Raw genomic sequence first — 18,469 nt, 5'->3', positions numbered from 1 at the left:
TACTCACCGATTTCCGATCCCCCACAACTGTTCCATGGTTGAGCGTTTCTGCTGCTCAGGACTTCTAGTCTCAGTTTAACACAATGAACAGCCTGCTGAGCCAATCACTGGTTGAGGTGGGTCACAACTGACTCACTGATTGGCTGAGCCAGTGCCTGTGTCAAAGCAAACAGCTGGAAGTGCTGAGCGGTGGGGGATCAGGGGAAGTGACTACACAACCTGGCCACATTGCGCGTTGACACTTTTCCCCTGTGCACCGCCATGTGTGTACACCCAGCATATGTTTATGATACAGAAATGGGGGCCACCCTCTAGAAAATAAACTTCCACCTACCGAGCTCCATGGGAAGATCCTCCTCATTACAGGAAGGTTCATCGGCTTCCCCTACAGTGAATAAATCAGAATGTTAAACACCGTTTGGGGGAGTGCATCAGTTTAACAATTGTGGCTTCAGGGGGACCCAGGAGACTACCACAAAAATGTGAGACCTCAGAGCACTTTGAAAGCAAGATTTCATACTCTTCACGTAGCCTACATTAGTGGTTATACGGACAGACACTTTCCTGGACTGTCCCAGCCGCCGCTGATGGAGCCAGGCACAAGCAGATCCTTACTGTTACTATCCTCATGAGACCCATGGCTGGAAGATCTCAGCAGCTTTCATGGAGCAATGCACTACTAAGGGACCAGACAGTCCCCGCACCAGCAAGTGATTGTAAATGCTAGAGGGGTCTGGGCACTGTTAGAAGTCATATCACGTAGTTAGTATTTGCCATTACGTATTGGTTGGAGACGGGCTTTCCCAATCCTCAGAATGAAGGGGCCACAGTGCTTACTGGGTTACTAGAATAAAAAAATGGATTACCTGAGATGATTTCATGAGTTTTCAACATGTTATCACATCCGGTCTTTACTGCAAAGCATGTCACAGCGTCTGGAACTGTGCTAGTAGATGGAGACAATGAGAACTGGAGAGTATCTGGAGATACAAGGTGACTCCAGGGCGCTCCAAGATCCTGTGTATGTACTGATAGATGAGGATGGGCAGTCTCATCCATAAATGGTGGAGTATTGAAAGGACCCAGAGGTCCACCCAATGAAGAAATAAAAGCCACATCGACATTGGATGGAATGGAGAACTCCCACAACCTAAGAAGTTTATGCGGTGGAGAAGGCCAGAAGATAGTGGTAGGACTAGATAGATGAGTTTCCATGTTCTTGGAGAAGAGAGATGAGCTATGATTTAGGGGTCCAAGAATATGAGGTCTGGTATCTCCGTACTGGAGAAGGTACTGCCGAGTGCTAGAGATCCTCACCGTAGCCGCATTCAGTTTCCACGGATGGAAAGTTCCAGAGTGACTTTGATTGGTGGTCAAGGACCACACAATTCCAGCCATATTGTTTAGTCCTGGGCCCAGACAGAGAATGCTGCTGTCCTCCTGAAGACTCCATACCAAGGTTATAGAGGATGGCAGAGGCAACGACCAACACCCTGTAAGAGAAGAAGATCTTAAGATCTTATAGTCATACTACCACACATTGTCACTATCGGGATTGGTTGTACTGTAGTATCAGGATTACAGTTTGTTTTCTGCTTAAACCACCTAATACCATCCAGGAGGCTATTGGGGCAAATAAGGCAGCTTCTTTGGTGCCTCAGTGAGGGTATGTACAGGGGTGGGCCAGGGTGAAGGAAAGCCGAGCTGGGCCCCTGATCTAACCTTGCTGGATGTCAGAATGATTGTGTGACCTATTGGGGGAAGCATCCCTGTCCATGTTTGACTCCTTAAAGGAACGGGGACTTTAATAGCCTAACCTGATTCCTTCCGTAAAGGGATGCTTACACATCTGTAGATGTCTGTTTCTGGGTTGTTGCCCCTCATCAGCAAAGTGGGGGGTTGTATCCGAAATTCCCAGTGGAGCGTAATCAGTCTCTAGACGCCTTTTGATGCTCTCTTTAAGGGTACGTTCACACTTACCGGATCCGCAGCGTATTTTCTGCTGCAGATCTGCAGCAGATTTCATTTAAATAACTGAACACAGCATCAAATCTGCACCATCACATCTGCTGCGGATCCTGTAGGTGTGAACGCACCCTAAAGAGAGACATTTACCTCTTAGTACCAGCCCTACAAAACATGCAGCATTGTTCCTAAATAAACCCTCATACACGTTCCTACATGTAGAACCAAGACCTCAATCATCAGCTATGGTGTGGTGAGAACCTAGCATGGTAAGACAGAAGAATAAAATCTGCCCCGACATGAAGGGGTTAAGCAATTCTAGACCGAATCAGTCCTGAGACAAAAGATTACGGAATATAAGCTCAGTATACGACGTGAAGGATTAACCCTTCCTATAAAGACTCATCCACACCCAGCGTGACCATCACCCAATGCTGGAAAGGCCGAGCCTCCGCCCAACGACTACTCACCTCCTAGTCCAGCAATCAGGATGGGATAGAAACAGGACATGATACAAGATCTACAGACTGTGCGCTCACCGAGGACCACCATCAGATCTACAGTGCACAATGGGGGGAACATCACTGTCATAGCTGTGAATTGTCTCTGCCGTTAACCCACAGACATCTGGAGAGGAACCCCGCTGCCAAAACCACAGCCATCGCCTGTCACATAGTAACCAGATGTAGCAGCTTCTACTGTAGGAGATAGATAGAAGCCTTCAGAAAGTCCTCAGACCCTCTTGTTGTCCTCACATTATGTTGCCCCACCATTCTGTAGACAATTCCTTACAATGATAAGTGAGAACAGGACAGTAGAAATCTGTATAACCTCCAATCCCCATCAGTATTCGGAGGGGTTCCTCAGCACAGACGTGAAGCCCCTGTGGCAGTGATTCGGCCTTCTGTCTACGAGGCCACATGGTTTACACCTGGATTTGAGGATGTTTGGCCATTCTTCTTTGGAGATCCTCTCCTCTCTGTCACGTTAGATGGGGGCCGACAGTGGACCCCATTTTCAGGTCTTCAGAGAGGTCCTATTGGGTTTGGGGCTCTGACCAGGCCCCTCCAGGACATTCACAGAGTTGTCCCTAAGCTGTTGGCTGGGCACTTACAGTCATTGTCTTGTTGGAAGGCAAAGCTTTGGCCCAGTCTGAGGTCCGGAGCACTCTCTAACAGGTTTCTCTGTGCTTTGTTCCATTCCGTTTTCCCTGCACCCTGACCAGTCTTCCTTGTCGCACCAGGCCTCACTGTAGGGATGGTATAGGGCAGGTTATGGGCAGTGCCTGGTCTCCAAACATGATGCTGCCCCCACCAGGCCTTGCTGTATGGATGGTATGGGGCAGGTGATGGGCAGTGCCTGGTCTCCAGACATGATACTGCCACCACCAGGCCTCACTGTAGGGATGATATGGGGCAGGTGATAAGCACAGCTGGTTTCCTCTAGAACATTTAAAATTTAAGCCAAAGTTAAATCTAGGTTTCCTCAGAACAGAGACACTTGTTCCTCACAGTCTGGAACTTCTTTAACTGCTTTTATGTAAACTCTTGGCAGCGCTCATGCTTTGGTTATTGAGCAGCAGAGACGTGTTTGTCCTCTTCTCAAGATCAGTTCCACCACACAGTCCTTTCTCTGAGCTCTACAGGCAGCTCTTTCCTCCTCCACACAGTCCTGTCTCTGAGCTCTACAGGCAGCTCTTTCCTCTTCTACCACACAGTCCTGTCTCTGAGCTCTACAGGCAGCTCTTTCCTCCTCCTCCTCCTCACAGTCCTGTCTCTGATCTCTACAGGCAGCTCTCCTCCTCCTCACAGTCCTGTCTCTGAGCTCTATAGGCAGCTCTTTCCTCCTCCTCCTCACAGTCCTGTCTCTGAGCTCTACAGGCAGCTCTTTCCTCTTCTACCACACAGTCCTGTCTCTGAGCTCTACAGGCAGCTCTTTCCTCCTCCACACAGTCCTGTCTCTGAGCTCTACAGGCAGCTCTCTCCTCCTCCACACCGTCCTGTCTCTGAGCTCTACAGGCAGCTCTTTCCTCCACCACACAGTCCTGTCTCTGAGCTCTACAGGCAGCTCTTTCCTCCTCCACATAGTCCTGTCTCTGAGCTCTACAGGCAGCTCTTTCCTCCTCCACAAAGTCCTGTCTCTGAGCTCTACAGGCAGCTCTTTCCTCCTCCACACAGTCCTGTCTCTGATCTCTACAGGCAGCTCTTTCCTCCTCCACACAGTCCTGTGTCTGAGCTCTACAGGCAGCTCTCTCCTCCTCCTCCACAATTCTGTCTCTGAGCTCTACAGGCAGCTCTTTATTCCTCCACCACACAGTCCTGTCTCTGAGCTCTACAGGAAGCTCTTTCCTCCTCCTCCTCACACTCCTGTCTCTGATCTCTACAGGCAGCTCTCTCCTCCTCCTCCTCACAGTCCTGTCTCTGATCTCTACAGGCAGCTCTTTCCTCCTCCACACAGTCCTGTCTCTGAGCTCTACAGGCAGCTCTTTCCTCTTCCACCACACAGTCCTGTCTCTGAGCTCTACAGGCAGCTCTTTCCTCCTCCTCCTCCTCACAGTCCTGTCTCTGATCTCTACAGGCAGCTCTTTCCTCCTCCACCACACAGTCCTGTCTCTGAGCTCTACAGGCAGCTCTTTCCTCCTCCACACAGTCCTGTCTCTGAGCTCTACAGGCAGCTCTTTCCTCCTCCTCCACCACACAGTCCTGTCTCTGAGCTCTACAGGCAGCTCTTTCCTCCTCCACACAGTCCTGTCTCTGATCTCTACAGGCAGCTCTTTCCTCCTCCACACAGTCCTGTCTCTGAGCTCTACAGGCAGCTCTTTCCTCCTCCACACAGTCCTGTCTCTGAGCTCTACAGGCAGCTCTTTCCTCCTCCACACAGTCCTGTCTCTGAGCTCTACAGGCAGCTCTTTCCTCCACCACACAGTCCTGTCTCTGAGCTCTACAGGCTGCTCTCTCCTCCTCCACCACACAGTCCTGTCTCTGAGCTCTACAGGCAGCTCTTTCCTCCTCCACACAGTCCTGTCTCTGATCTCTACAGGCAGCTCTTTCCTCCTCCACCACACAGTCCTGTCTCTGAGCTCTACAGGCAGCTCTTTCCTCCTCCACCACACAGTCCTGTCTCTGAGCTCTACAGGCAGCTCTTTCCTCCTCCATACAGTCCTGTCTCTGAGCTCTACAGGCAGCTCTTTCCTCCTCCGCACAGTCCAGTCTCTGAGCTCTACAGGCAGCTCTTTCCTCCTCCATACAGTCCTGTCTCTGAGCTCTACAGGCAGCTCTCTCCTCCTCCTCCACACAGTCCTGTCTCTGAGCTCTACAGGCAGCTCTTTCCTCCTCCACCACACAGTCCTGTCTCTGAGCTCTACAGGCAGCTCTTTCCTCCTCCACCACACAGTCCTGTCTCTGAGCTCTACAGGCAGCTCTTTCCTCCTCCTCCACACAGTGCTGTCTCTGAGCTCTACAGGCAGCTCTTTCCTCCTCCACACAGTCCTGTCTCTGAGCTCTACAGGCAGCTCTTTCCTCCTCCACACAGTCCTGTCTCTGAGCTCTACAGGCAGCTCTTTCCTCTTCCACCACACAGTCCTGTCTCTGAGCTCTACAGGCAGCTCTTTCCTCCTCCTCACAGTCCCGTCTCAGCTCAGGATGTTCTCTAGGACATCCATAGTAAGTTAGAAAACGGCTGAATCAAAACTTCACACAAAGCTGGAGGCAACAATCTTCTACAATGTCTTGGTGCTGGAATAGTGTTCCGCATTAGGAGGAACCCAGGTCTGCAGGGTAAGATTTGGCAGCAGCTCTGAGGACTTTATCCTAGTGACTAACAGCAGCATGGTGGATGGTCCAGTATACTTCATGTAGAGGTTTTTACGACCCTTCAAGGATAAGGCTCCCCAGACTGACCAACACGACCATGCTGGATGGTATTCTAGGCAGCATAACCTTCACATCTGCCCCAGGATAATGGGTCACTAATCATGGACCTGCTAATTCTCGTCTTCTCCGGTGAAGGCCAATCAAGTTGCCGTGCCGGGCTGTGCGCACAGGTCCTACCAGTAGAAGAGCCACGCTCACTAGTAGCCCGCTGTAACGCTGGGTTTAGAGATTTAAAGGGGTTGTTCAGCAATTTTTTTTTTCTTTCAAATCAACTGGTGCCAGAGATTTGTAATTGACTTCTATTAAAAAAATCTTAAGTCTTCCAGTACTTATCAGTTGCTGTGTGTCCAGCAGGAAGTGGTGTTTTCTTTCCTGTCTGACACAGTGCTCTCTGCTGCCACCTCTGTCCATGTCAGGAACTGTCCAGAGCAGCAGCAAATCCCCATAGAAAACCTCTCCTGCTCTCCAGACTGGAAATAAAACAACTTCCTGTTGGGCACACAGCAGCTGATAAGTACTGGAAGGCTTGAGATTTTTTAATAGAAGTAAATTACAAGTCTCTGGCACTTTATGGCACCAGTTGATTTGAAAGAAAAAAATGTTTGGTGTAGAACCCCTTTAATGGACAGATTATTGAAGCCAAATTATTAAAAAGGAGAGAATTGTCAGTCTTTCCTTTATGACCTGTTCTCTGTAGTAGATTAGTATAGTAGTATTCTCTCCTGTACAGCATTGGTCTCCAAACTCTGGCCCTCCAGCTATTGCTGTACTACATTTACCATCATGCCTGGACAGCCAAATCCGGGCATGATGGGAATTAAGGTTTTGCAACAGCTGGAAGGTCACAGTTTGGAGACCCATGCTGTAGAGAGTAAGCTCTTATGGACAGGGACCTCTCTGCCCACACCATGGACGTCCGCATGCACACTGCCGGCTCCTACGGACAGGGATCTCACCGTGTACGCTGCCGGCTCCTACGGACAGGGATCTCACCGTGTACGCTGCCGGCTCCTACGGACAGGGATCTCACCGTGTACGCTGCCGGCTCCTACGGACAGGGATCTCACCGTGTACGCTGCCGGCTCCTACGGACAGGGATCTCACCGTGTACGCTGCCGGCTCCTACGGACAGGGATCTCACCGTGTACGCTGCCGGCTCCTACGGACAGGGACCTCTGTGCTTGTCTGTTTTGATCACTTTTGATGATTTTACTTGTCTGTTCCTTCCCCAGCTGTACGGCACTGCAGACTATGTTGGTGCTATACAGAGACTGGTAAATTCTCCTGCATTGTACTTTGCCCATACTAAAGATCTGCAATAAATCTATACATGGCATTACACACTAGACACAGTTGGAAAGCTACAACCTTTAGAATTGACTTTATTCAATCCAAATATATACAAAGCAGCACATACATTTGTATCTTACTTTAATTTATATAAAAAAAAAAAAGAAAAAAAACCCTCTGCTCCGTGTGACTCCATCATACGGATATATACACAATGCAAGTGTCCAGACCACAGTCCACGGCCCCACGAGTCAACCGCTTCTATAGGCCCCATAGCCTGGAGGTTGTAGAGAAGGGACGCCATTGCACCAAGTCCACATGTTCCTGCTGCCCTTGGGTGCAGAGATCGCCACGCAGCCTCCAGTACACTCCACAAGTAGCTTGAGGAACAGACCTTGTCCAATAAATGGTGGGAATCCCTGTAATGGGCATCAGCTTCGGAACACAACTATACCCACCCTGGCACGGTATCAGAAAGCTGGAGCTTCGAGGGCTATAGAACACATGGCCAGACAGGGCGGGACAACAGTATCTGACCTCTAGTTTAGCTTCCGTATCAGCTCGTTAATGCCAACGCCGCGGTTTCCAGGGTCGCCAAGCTCAGTGAGATAACCTTTCCTGTTTACTCCAGCATGACGGGCCACAGACAACTGGAAGGGGCATAAGAACTTATTGACTTCTGTGAAATTCTCTCCGGCTGAATACAACTCATGAATGACGTCTTCTAGACAGATGATCCCAACCCGACCTAAGACAGGAGGAGAAGAGTTCAGGGTTATGTGCGCAGCTGTATACTCCAGCATGTGTTATATACTGCCCCAAGGACATGAACATTGCAGAGAGATATGTGACATCACTTATGTTTGCTGAAAGGAGGCTACATAATGCAAATGGCCGAGGTCTATGAGGTGCAGAGATCAGATTTTTGGACATATTTCAAAATTCATGAAGATTTGCACATTTTTGTAATAAAATTGGTTTGTATACAGGACTCTGAGGGAGCGCAAACTGCTAAGACTCCAGAGTGCAGCTGCTGCCATCCTAAGGATCCATTTACACAGAAAGATTATCTGACAAAGAGTTGAAGCCAAAGCCAGGCACAGACCATAAACAGGGAACAGGTCATAAAGGAAAGACTGGGATTTCTCCTCTTTTTAAATCCATTCCCGGTTTTGGCTTTCAATCTTTGGCAGATAATCTTTCTGTGTAAATGGACCCTAAGGCTCCAATGTCTAATGATATAAACTATCACAAACGAGATCGTTAATTGTTAACCTGATTCGCCACAGTACTCAGAACGATAGTCGTTAGTTATGACCGAATACGCCAGCTGATCCCAGCAAAGGAACAATCCGCAATTAGAGAACAATTAGTGACCGAACATGGAATTAGAGCGAACAATTAACAATGATTTTGGTGTCAGCGACAAAGGAACAATGAACGATTTCTCGTTGGTCGTTTGATTGTTGCTGCATTTACACAAAACGATTGTTTAAATTTGATCAATATAACAATAATTCCCGATACTCGTCCTGTGTGATAGGACCCTAAGTGGTCCACGTCCAGTCACTTTAATCCATGGTGGACCAGGCACTATCTGGTCCTACCAACTGGACACTGAGGAGGGCTCAATCAGTTCTCTACCTGAATGCGGAAAGATTTTATGAGAAAATTAAACTTTCTACTTTTCAACGATTAACCCCAAACGACAATCCATCTCATTGGGGGGGCAGAAGCAGCCGGGGCTGGTCTCCTGGGCAGAATCCCACTGGAACGTGGACCCTGGCTCTGACTATCAAGAGCAAAGAAACCATTCATCCTTGTCGTTTAACCCCTAAGAGGTTGTGGGCAGATTGTGATTTCTGGGCTTATGTGTCCCCATCAGCATCAGGTGACGCATTCGCTGGGATGCAGATTATTTTCTATAGCAGCAGGGGGTCTAGTGAAGCCCCCCAGGTACACCATATATTTGTGCCTGGTCCTGTCTCCAGGAAGGCGGGTTAGGTCACCCCCCAATCAGTGACTGGAGCGGCATCAGTTACCGGCTGAGCGGCCTGTCCATCAGCTGAGATATGTATTCCGCCCAGTCATCACAACTCTGGGGAATAGGACTTCTGGCAGGGGTCTCGCAGCCGCTCCTGCCGTTCACCACGGGCACAAGGAGACATAAGGATAAGTTCCTACTTGTAATTATTTACCCCCTACAGGCTGCCGGCTTTTAGAAGTCGCTGGACTTCTAACAACAAGTTAAAATTAAAGTTTTGGAAAGTTATTGTTGGTTACTGAGGGGAGATGTCACACTAGGGGCCGGTAGGTCTGCCCCCAGGGCTACATGCCGACCCGGCGCCAGAAAAGAAACCGGGAACTGGATGAATAAATGAGTAAATACTATAACAATGAAAAAACTAGCAGTAATTTGCTTCTGAAAAACAAGGAAAATAAAGCAAATAAAAAGTCCTACATAGCTATAGATGGTACCAGCAGAAAGTACAACTTGTCCAGCAAAAAACAAGCCCTCATATAGGTATGTAGACTGAAAAATGAAAAGGTTAGGGCACTTAAAAGGCAAAAATAAAAAACTGCTTGTCATCAAGGGGGAAGATTTAAACTTAATATGGGAGGGGATTTTTTTTTTTCCTCTTCCCTTTATAAAAAAAAAATATTTTTGTTTTTGTAGCCCCCCCCCCTCCCCCGGGGGACTTCTATTAGTAATACACCGATTGCTCATAGAGATCAATACTGTACATCTGTATATACACTGATCTCTGCTATCAGTGCTCGATTACTTAGGGCTGCTGTAGCCCACAGTAATCGAGTGCAGAGTCAGTTTCAGTGGCAGAGCATCCTGTCTCCAACCTCCATATTGTTTAAATCATCATGAATGATAATGGAAAATGTGACAACTAGAACACTGATGATCGTCCAAAATCACGGCCTTCACGGTACGGCACTGGTCGCCCTAAAAAGGGGTCAGCTTCAATTAATTCCCTACCCCATTTAAACTATGTTACTTGGCAGTAGGAAGGACTGTAGTCCCCACACACAGCACTCATCCTTTCATGGATCTCTTTAGGCGTCACAGAACAAAGCTCCATTCCCCCACGCCCCTTCTCTGTAGGCTCCTGCTGTACAGCAATTGCCATCCTGTCGCTTCTATCTGACTACACCGCTGCTGTGCACCTCGTGTCCGGACCTGTCTGTAACACGGACAGAACAGCCGGCCAGACAACATCCCCCGATGCCTGGCTGTGACTGTCCGTCCTGACCCCACCCGGACTCCTCACACACACTATAGTCAGACACTCACCCAGCTGCTCCTCTATCATGTTGTTGTCGGTCAGCGGCATCTTTTTGCCCTTCACCATCCCCTGTCCGCGCTTTAGGATCAGCTCTCGTACAGACTTCAAGTTTGGGAACCTGAAAAATAAAACCGGATCAAATACCTAACGCTGTGGTAAAATCCCCAGCTGCTGTATACCAATACACAGTACAACTCCTATAATCTGGCATCTGACTATCCAGAATGGAACTGCAAACTCAGGGAATGTGTCCAAGTCGCCAATATGGTGGCAGTCAGCAGCTCCTGTAGGCTCATGACTGGTATAGACTGGAAGAAGGTTCTTACCCCCAGGCCACGTACGGCTCAATCACTTGTATCATAGTTATAGTTTCCGGCGTCAGCTTCACAAACACTCCGGAGAACATCTTGCCCAGTCTGAAGGTTTTTAGGATACGGAGGACGTGCTGGTTCACACCCTGGATACTGAAAAGAGAGGAAAAAGGGCGTTACGGGAGGGGCCGAGGCAACCCGACAGGACACGGGAGGGGCCGAGGCAACCCGACAGGACACGGGAGGGGCCGAGGCAACCCGAAAGGACACGGGAGGGGCCGAGGCAACCCGACAGGACACGGGAGGGGCCGAGGCAACCCGACAGGACACGGGAGGGGCCGAGGCAACCCGACAGGACACGGGAGGGGCCGAGGCAACCCGACAGGACACGGGAGGGGCCGAGGCAACCCGACAGGACACGGGAGGGGCCGAGGCAACCCGACAGGACACGGGAGGGGCCGAGGCAACCCGACAGGACACGGGAGGGGCCGAGGCAACCCGACAGACACTACAGGGAGTCTTCCTCTCCTAGGACGCCCCTCCCTCCTGTCCTGCAGACAAGGCATTGTGGGACACTTCTCATATTCCCAGTAATAATCACATACTCCATAATCCTGACCACAAAGGCCAGCTTCTTGCTGGAGATGTTGGGGATCTTCTTCTTGTAGATCTGCATCCTCCGCAGCCTGGAGTCGTCTCTCATCTTCCTTCTGGAGTCTCTCACAAAAGTCTCAAGACGCTTAAATTTTATCTGTTTCCCCGGCTGAAGCTGTGGAGGCAAAAGAGAGAAAAGAGGTAAGACTCAGAGAGAGTGCCCTGAGGAAGCCGCGGGGTGAAACCCGTGAAGGCTGCAGTCACTCACAGCACTCTATCCAGTGAGATTAGTTTTGCTCTGTATTTTGCAGGTGTTGGATCATTCAGCACCTGGGTGTCCATTATAACCAGTTACTGCACCTTGTCCTAGCCGCTCTATAGTCTGTGCTCTCAAAGTGATTACCTCACCTTCCTCTTCTCCTCTAGCACCCTCTTGGTCCCCGCTCACTTTCCTCTTCTCCTCTAGCACCCTCTTGGCCCCCGCTCACCTTCCTCTTCTCCTCTAGCGCCCTCTTCCCCCCCGCTCACCTTCCTCTTCTCCTCTAGCGCCCTCTTCCCCCCCCCCCCCCGCTCACCTTCCTCTTCTCCTCTAGCACACTCTTCCCCCTCGCTCACCTTCCTCTTCTCCTCTAGCACACTCTCATCCCCCCCCCGCTCACCTTCCTCTTCTCCTCTAGCACCCTCTCCCCCCCTGCTCACCTTCCTCTTCTCCTCTAGCACCCTCTCACCTTCCTCTTCTCCTCTAGCACCCTCATCCCCCCCGCTCACCTTCCTCTTCTCCTCTAGCACCCTCTTCCCCCCTCTCACCTTCCTCTTCTCCTCTAGCACCCTCTCCTTCCCCCCCCCCCGCTCACCTTCCTCTTCTCCTCTAGCACCCTCTTCTCCCCCGCTCACCTTCCTCTTCTCCTCTAGCACCCTCTTCCCCCCTCTCACCTTCCTCTTCTCCTCTAGCACCCTCTTCCCCCCTCTCACCTTCCTCTTCTCCTCTAGCACCCTCTTCCCCCCTCTCACCTTCCTCTTCTCCTCTAGCACCCTCTCCTTCCCCCCCCCCCCCGCTCACCTTCCTCTTCTCCTCTAGCACCCTCTTCTCCCCCGCTCACCTTCCTCTTCTCCTCTAGCACCCTCTCCCCCCCCGCTCACCTTCCTCTTCTCCTCTAGCACCCTCTTCCCCCCGCTCACCTTCCTCTTCTCCTCTAGCACCCTCTTCCCCCCGCTCACCTTCCTCTTCTCCTCTAGCACCCTCTCTCCTCCCCCCCGCTCACCTTCCTCTTCTCCTCTAGCACCCTCTCTCCTCCCCCCCCCCCCGCTCACCTTCCTCTTCTCCTCTAGCACCCTCTTCTCCCCCCGCTCACCTTCCTCTTCTCCTCTAGCACACCCCCCCCCCCCCCCCCGCTCACCTTCCTCTTCTCCTCTAGCACCCCCCCCCCTCCCCCGCTCACCTTCCTCTTCTCCTCTAGCACCCTCTCCCCCCCCCCGCTCACCTTCCTCTTCTCCTCTAGCGCCCTTTTAGCCTCTGCTGCCTTCAGCCCCTGATATTTCTTCCTTCTCTTCAGAAGATTCTCCGGGACTCGAGGAAGTTTCCGGGACCTGAGGATGAGACGAGACGTCAGTGAGGACTAGTGATGCACGATGCACCGAAATATCGATACTACTATCGATATTTCAGGCAGAAAAAAGGTCCGGTACCAGGATTTCCTGGTATCGATACTTTATGTTAAACTGCCTTAACGCAGCTTAACAAAGTATGGTGCCGAGAACACGGCCGACGGCTACCTGAGCGCCAGCCATGTTCTCTGTGTGCCGCCCCTGGTGTCCCCTCCTCCGCCCGCGCTCTCCGCGGCGCCAAATTTAAATAGCCGGCACATAGCGATCGCTAGTACCCACCAGTTCCCGCTGCTGCAGCCGGGTCTCCCGCGCCGCACCACCGGTGCAATGCGGTCCCTCGCACCCTCCGGTGTCCACAATCCTGCCCCCCCCCCTTCCCTCGGGGTCCTCCGGTACAGTGGCACAGCAACTCCCAGCATACCTTCTTGTGGGGAGTTGTTGTGCACAAGGAGGTATGCTGGGAGTTGTTGTGTCAGGAGGCTGCTAATGCACTACAACTCCCAGCAGCACACCTTCTTGTGCACAACTCTCAGCATACCTCCTTGGGCACAAAGGTATGCTGGGGGTTGTAGTGCACAAGGAGGTATGCTGCTGGGAGTTGTGGTGCATTAGCAGCCTCCTGACACAACAACTCCCAGCATACCTGTGTCCACTACAACTCCCAGCATACCTTCTTGTGGGGAGTTGCAGTGCACAAGGAGGTATGCTGGGGGTTGTAGTGCGCAAGGAGGTATGCTGGGGGTTGTAGTGCACAAGGAGGTATGCTGGGGGTTGTAGTGCACAAGGAGGTATGCTGGGGGTTGTAGTGCACAAGGAGGTATGCTGGGGGTTGTAGTGCACAAGGAGGTATGCTGGGGGTTGTAGGTGCACAAGGAGGTATGCTGGGGGTTGTAGTGCACAAGGAGGTATGCTGGGGGTTGTAGTGCACAAGGAGGTATGCTGGGGGTTGTAGTGCACAAGGAGGTATGCTGGGGGTTGTAGTGCACAAGGAGGTATGCTGGGGGTTGCAGTTGTGCAGCAGCAGCCTCCCGACAAAACATCCCAGCATACCTCTTTGTGTACTACAACTCCCAGCATACCTCCTTGTGTACTACAACTCCCAGCATACCTTCTTATGCACCACAACTCCCAGCATACCCACTTGTGCACTACAAATCACCACAAGAAGGTATGCTGGGAGTTGTAGTGCACAAGTGGGTATGCTGGGAGTTGTAGTGCATAAGAAGGTATACTGGGAGTTGTAGTGCACAAGGAGGTATGCTGGGAGTTGCTGTTGTGCAGCAGCAGCCTCCCGACAAAACATCCCAGCATGCCTCTGTGTACTACAACTCCCAGCATACCTTCTTATGCACCACAACTCCCAGCATACCCACTTGTGCACTACAAATCACCACAAGAAGGTATACTGGGAGTTGTGGTGCACAGGGAGGTATGCTGCGGGGTAGAGAGTAATTAAAAAGTGTTTAAAAAGTTTAAATTAAAACAACAATAATCATAATAAAGGTTCTAATAATCCCTGTTCCCTTTTTTCAAAAAAAATATATTATATTTGTATTTTTACATATTTTTTTTCCAAACTTTATTTAGTATCGAATTAGTATCGAGTATCGAAATAAGAAAGCTGGTATCGTGACATCCCTAGTGAGGACATGAGCGACCGATACCCCAGAGCAAAACTACAACTCCCAGCATGATCACATAGTGGGGTGTACATTGTGATGTCAACACCAAAACCCCTGCACCTGTGTGATAATAACTGGTATGTATAGGAGGAGGTCAGCTATATACACCCCCCACCCCAGTGTCTATATACCCCATCACATGCCACCCCCCCCAGTGTCTATATACCCCATCACATGCCACCCCCCCCAGTGTCTATATACCCATCACATGCCACCCCCCCCAGTGTCTATATACCCCATCACATGACAGGACCCCCCCCCCCCCCAGTGTCTATATACCCCATCACATGACAGGACCCCCCCCCCAGTGTCTATATACCCCATCACATGACAGGACCCCCCACCCCAGTGTCTATATACCCCATCACATGACAGGACCCCCACCCCAGTGTCTATATACCCCATCACATGACAGGGCCCCCCCCCCCAGTGTCTATATACCCCATCACATGACAGGACCCCCACCCCAGTGTCTATATACCCCATCACATGACAGGACCCCCACCCCATTGTCTATATACCCCATCACATGACAGGACCCCCACCCCAGTGTCTATATACCCCATCACATGACAGGACCCCCACCCCAGTGTCTATATACCCCATCACATGACAGGACCCCCACCCCAGTGTCTATATACCCCATCACATGCCAGCCCCCCACCCCAGTGTCTATATACCCCATCACATGACAGGACCCCCCCCCCCCATTGTCTATATACCCATCACATGCCAGCCCCCCCCCCCCAGTGTCTATATACCCCATCACATGACAGGACCCCCCCCCCAGTGTCTATATACCCCATCACATGCCAGCCCCCACCCCCCCCAGTGTTTATATACCCCATCACATGACAGGACCCCCCCCCCCATTGTCTATATACCCCATCACATGACAGGACCCCCACCCCAGTGTCTATATACCCATCACATTACAGCCCCCCCCAGTGTCTATATACCCCATCACATGACAGGACCCCCCCCCCATTGTCTATATACCCCATCACATGACAGGACCCCCACCCCAGTGTCTATATATCCCATCACATGACAGCCCCCCCACCCCAGTGTCTATATACCCCATCACATGACAGGACCCCCCCCCCCCAGTGTCTATATACCCCAACACGACAGGACCCCCCAGTGTCTATATACCCCATCACATGACAGGACCCCCACCCCAGTGTCTATATACCCCATCACATGACATGACCCCCACCCCAGTGTCTATATACCCCATCACATGACAGGACCCCCACCCCAGTGTCTATATACCCCAACACGACAGGACCCCCCCCCAGTGTCTATATACCCCATCACATGCCAGCCCCCCCCCCCAGTGTCTATATACCCCATCACATGCCAGCCCCCCACCCCAGTGTCTATATACCCCATCACATGACAGGACCCCCCCCCCATTGTCTATATACCCCATCACATGACAGGACCCCCCCCCAGTGTCTATATACCCCATCACATGCCAGCCCCCACCCCCCCAGTGTTTATATACCCCATCACATGACAGGACCCCCACCCCATTGTCTATATACCCCATCACATGACATGACCCCCACCCCAGTGTCTATATACCCCATCACATGCCAGCCCCCCCCCGTGTCTATATACCCCATCACATGACAGGACCCCCCCCCCCAGTGTCTATATACCCCATCACATGACAGGACCCCCCCAGTGTCTATATACCCCATCACATGCCAGCCCCCACCCCCCCAGTGTCTATATACCCCATCACATGCCACCCCCCACCCCAGTGTCTATATACCCCATCACATGACAGGACCCCCCCCCATTGTCTATATACACCCATCACATGACAGGACCCCCCCCAGTGTCTATATACCCCATCACATGCCAGCCCCCACCCCCCCAGTGTTTATATACCCCATCACATGACAGGACCCCCCCCCCCCCATTGTCTATATACCCCATCACATGACATGACCCCCACCCCAGTGTCTATATACCCCATCACATGCCAGCCCCCCCCCCAGTGTCTATATACCCCATCACATGACAGGACCCCCACCCCAGTGTCTATATACCCATCACATGACAGGACCCCCCAGTGTCTATATACCCCATCACATGACAGGACCCCCCCCCCAGTGTCTATATACCCCATCACATGACAGGACCCCCACCCCAGTGTCTATATACCCCATCACATGCCACCCCCCCCAGTGTCTATATACCCCATCACATGACAGGACCCCCCCCAGTGTCTATATACCCCATCACATGCCAGCCCCCACCCCCCCAGTGTTTATATACCCCATCACATGCCACCCCCCCCCCATTGTCTATATACCCCATCACATGACAGGCCCCCACCCCAGTGTTTATACCCCATCACATGACAGGACCCCCACCCAGTGTCTATATACCCCATCACATGACCAGGACCCACCCCATTGGTCTATATACCGCCATCACATGACAGGACCCCCACCCCAGTGTCTATATACCCCATCACACGACAGACCCCTCCCCCCAGTGTCTATATACACCCATCACATGAACAGGACCCCCAGTGTCTATATACCCCATCACATGACAGACCCCCCCCCCCAGTGTCTATATACCCATCACATGACAGGACCACCCCAGTGTCTATACACCATCACATGAGACAGGACCCCCCCCCCAGTGGTCTATATACCCATCACATGCCAGCCCCCACACCCCCCCCAGTATCTATATACCCATCACATGCCAGCCCCCCCCCCAGTATCTATATACCCCATCACATGACAGGACCCCCACCCCAGTGTCTATATACCCCATCACATGACAGGACCCCCACCCCAGAGTCTATATACCCCATCACATGCCAGCCCCCCCCCCCGTGTCTATATACCCCATCACATGCCAGCCCCCCCCCCCCAGTGTCTATATACCCCATCACATGCCAGCCCCCCCCCCCATTGTCTATATACCCCATAACATGACAGGACCCCCCCCGTGTCTATATACCCCATCACATGCCAGCCCCCCCCCCCCAGTGTCTATATACCCCATCACATGACAGGACCCCCCCCCCCCAGTGTCTATATACCCCATCACATGACAGGACCCCCCCCCCCATTGTCTATATACACATCACATGCCAGCCCCCCCCCCCCAGTGTCTATATACCCACCACATGCCACCCCCCCCCCCCAGTATCTATATACCCATCACATTACAGCCCCCCCCACCATCACACACAGCTATGAGGCGACCACCCATTGCCCCTGCACATATGCTGTCACACTTAGGGCCCCAGGGGCCCCGCCATCACATACACACAGCTGTGAGGTGACCCTCGCACATACAGCTCTCCTCAGGGCTCCTCTATGCTGTCTCAGTTAGGGCCACAGTCCCCAGGGGCCCCGCCCGGTGCCCTCCCCCTTGCTGATGCCCCTGGCCGCCTCTCCCCGCCCGGGAGCCGTCACACGGGCGCTGATGGCCTCGGATTCTGCCCCGCCGGTCACTTACTCGGTGCCGTCCATGTTTCTCCACCTGTGAGCAGCGTGTACAGGAAGTGAGTGACAAGCACTTCCGCCCACAAACTCTAGCGGGCAGACATATTTAGTGCGGGCTGCGCATGCGTATTTTTACGGTAGGTTGTTTACGGCGGCAGTGCGCATGCGCAGGATGTAAACGCTTGAGATTATTATAGGATGAGAAAGCTGTCACATAAAGAATAACAGAGCAACAGATAGAGCTCCCCTATATACAGTGCCAGCCAGAGCTCCCCTATATACAGTGCCAGCCAGAGCTCCCCTATATACAGTGCCAGCCAGAGCTCCCCTATATACAGTGCCAGCAGTACCCCTATATACAGTGCC

The 18,469-nt window shown here is 51.8% G+C and overlaps 1 protein-coding gene across 1 annotated transcript; it reads right to left on the bottom strand.

The window, feature by feature from the left end:
* Nucleotides 1-7,201: 7,201 nt before the first annotated feature.
* Nucleotides 7,202-18,185, bottom strand: RPL7L1 (ribosomal protein L7 like 1). Its single transcript, XM_069978780.1, has 6 exons — nucleotides 18,117-18,185; nucleotides 12,813-12,918; nucleotides 11,343-11,506; nucleotides 10,753-10,890; nucleotides 10,435-10,544; nucleotides 7,202-7,875 (listed from the first exon to the last, which is right to left on the bottom strand). The coding sequence occupies exons 1-6, from the start codon at nucleotides 18,128-18,130 to the stop codon at nucleotides 7,667-7,669; spliced, it is 741 nt and encodes a 246-aa protein (XP_069834881.1). The 5' UTR covers nucleotides 18,131-18,185; the 3' UTR covers nucleotides 7,202-7,666.
* Between the last annotated feature and the right edge of the window lie 284 nt (nucleotides 18,186-18,469).

Source organism: Dendropsophus ebraccatus, chromosome 8 (genome assembly GCF_027789765.1).
Source record: "Dendropsophus ebraccatus isolate aDenEbr1 chromosome 8, aDenEbr1.pat, whole genome shotgun sequence".
NCBI lineage: Eukaryota > Metazoa > Chordata > Amphibia > Anura > Hylidae > Dendropsophus > Dendropsophus ebraccatus.
Note: the sequence above shows the minus strand (reverse complement) of the source record. Positions and strands in the feature narration are given on the sequence as shown.

Coding starts and splice junctions, on each gene's coding strand:
- RPL7L1 (XM_069978780.1), bottom strand. Junction 10,891..11,342: donor TTTGTGGTCAGGATTATGGA/GTATGTGATTAT, acceptor CTCTCTTTTCAG/TATCCAGGGTGTGAACCAGC. Junction 10,545..10,752: donor GAGCCGTACGTGGCCTGGGG/GTAAGAACCTTC, acceptor TTTATTTTTCAG/GTTCCCAAACTTGAAGTCTG.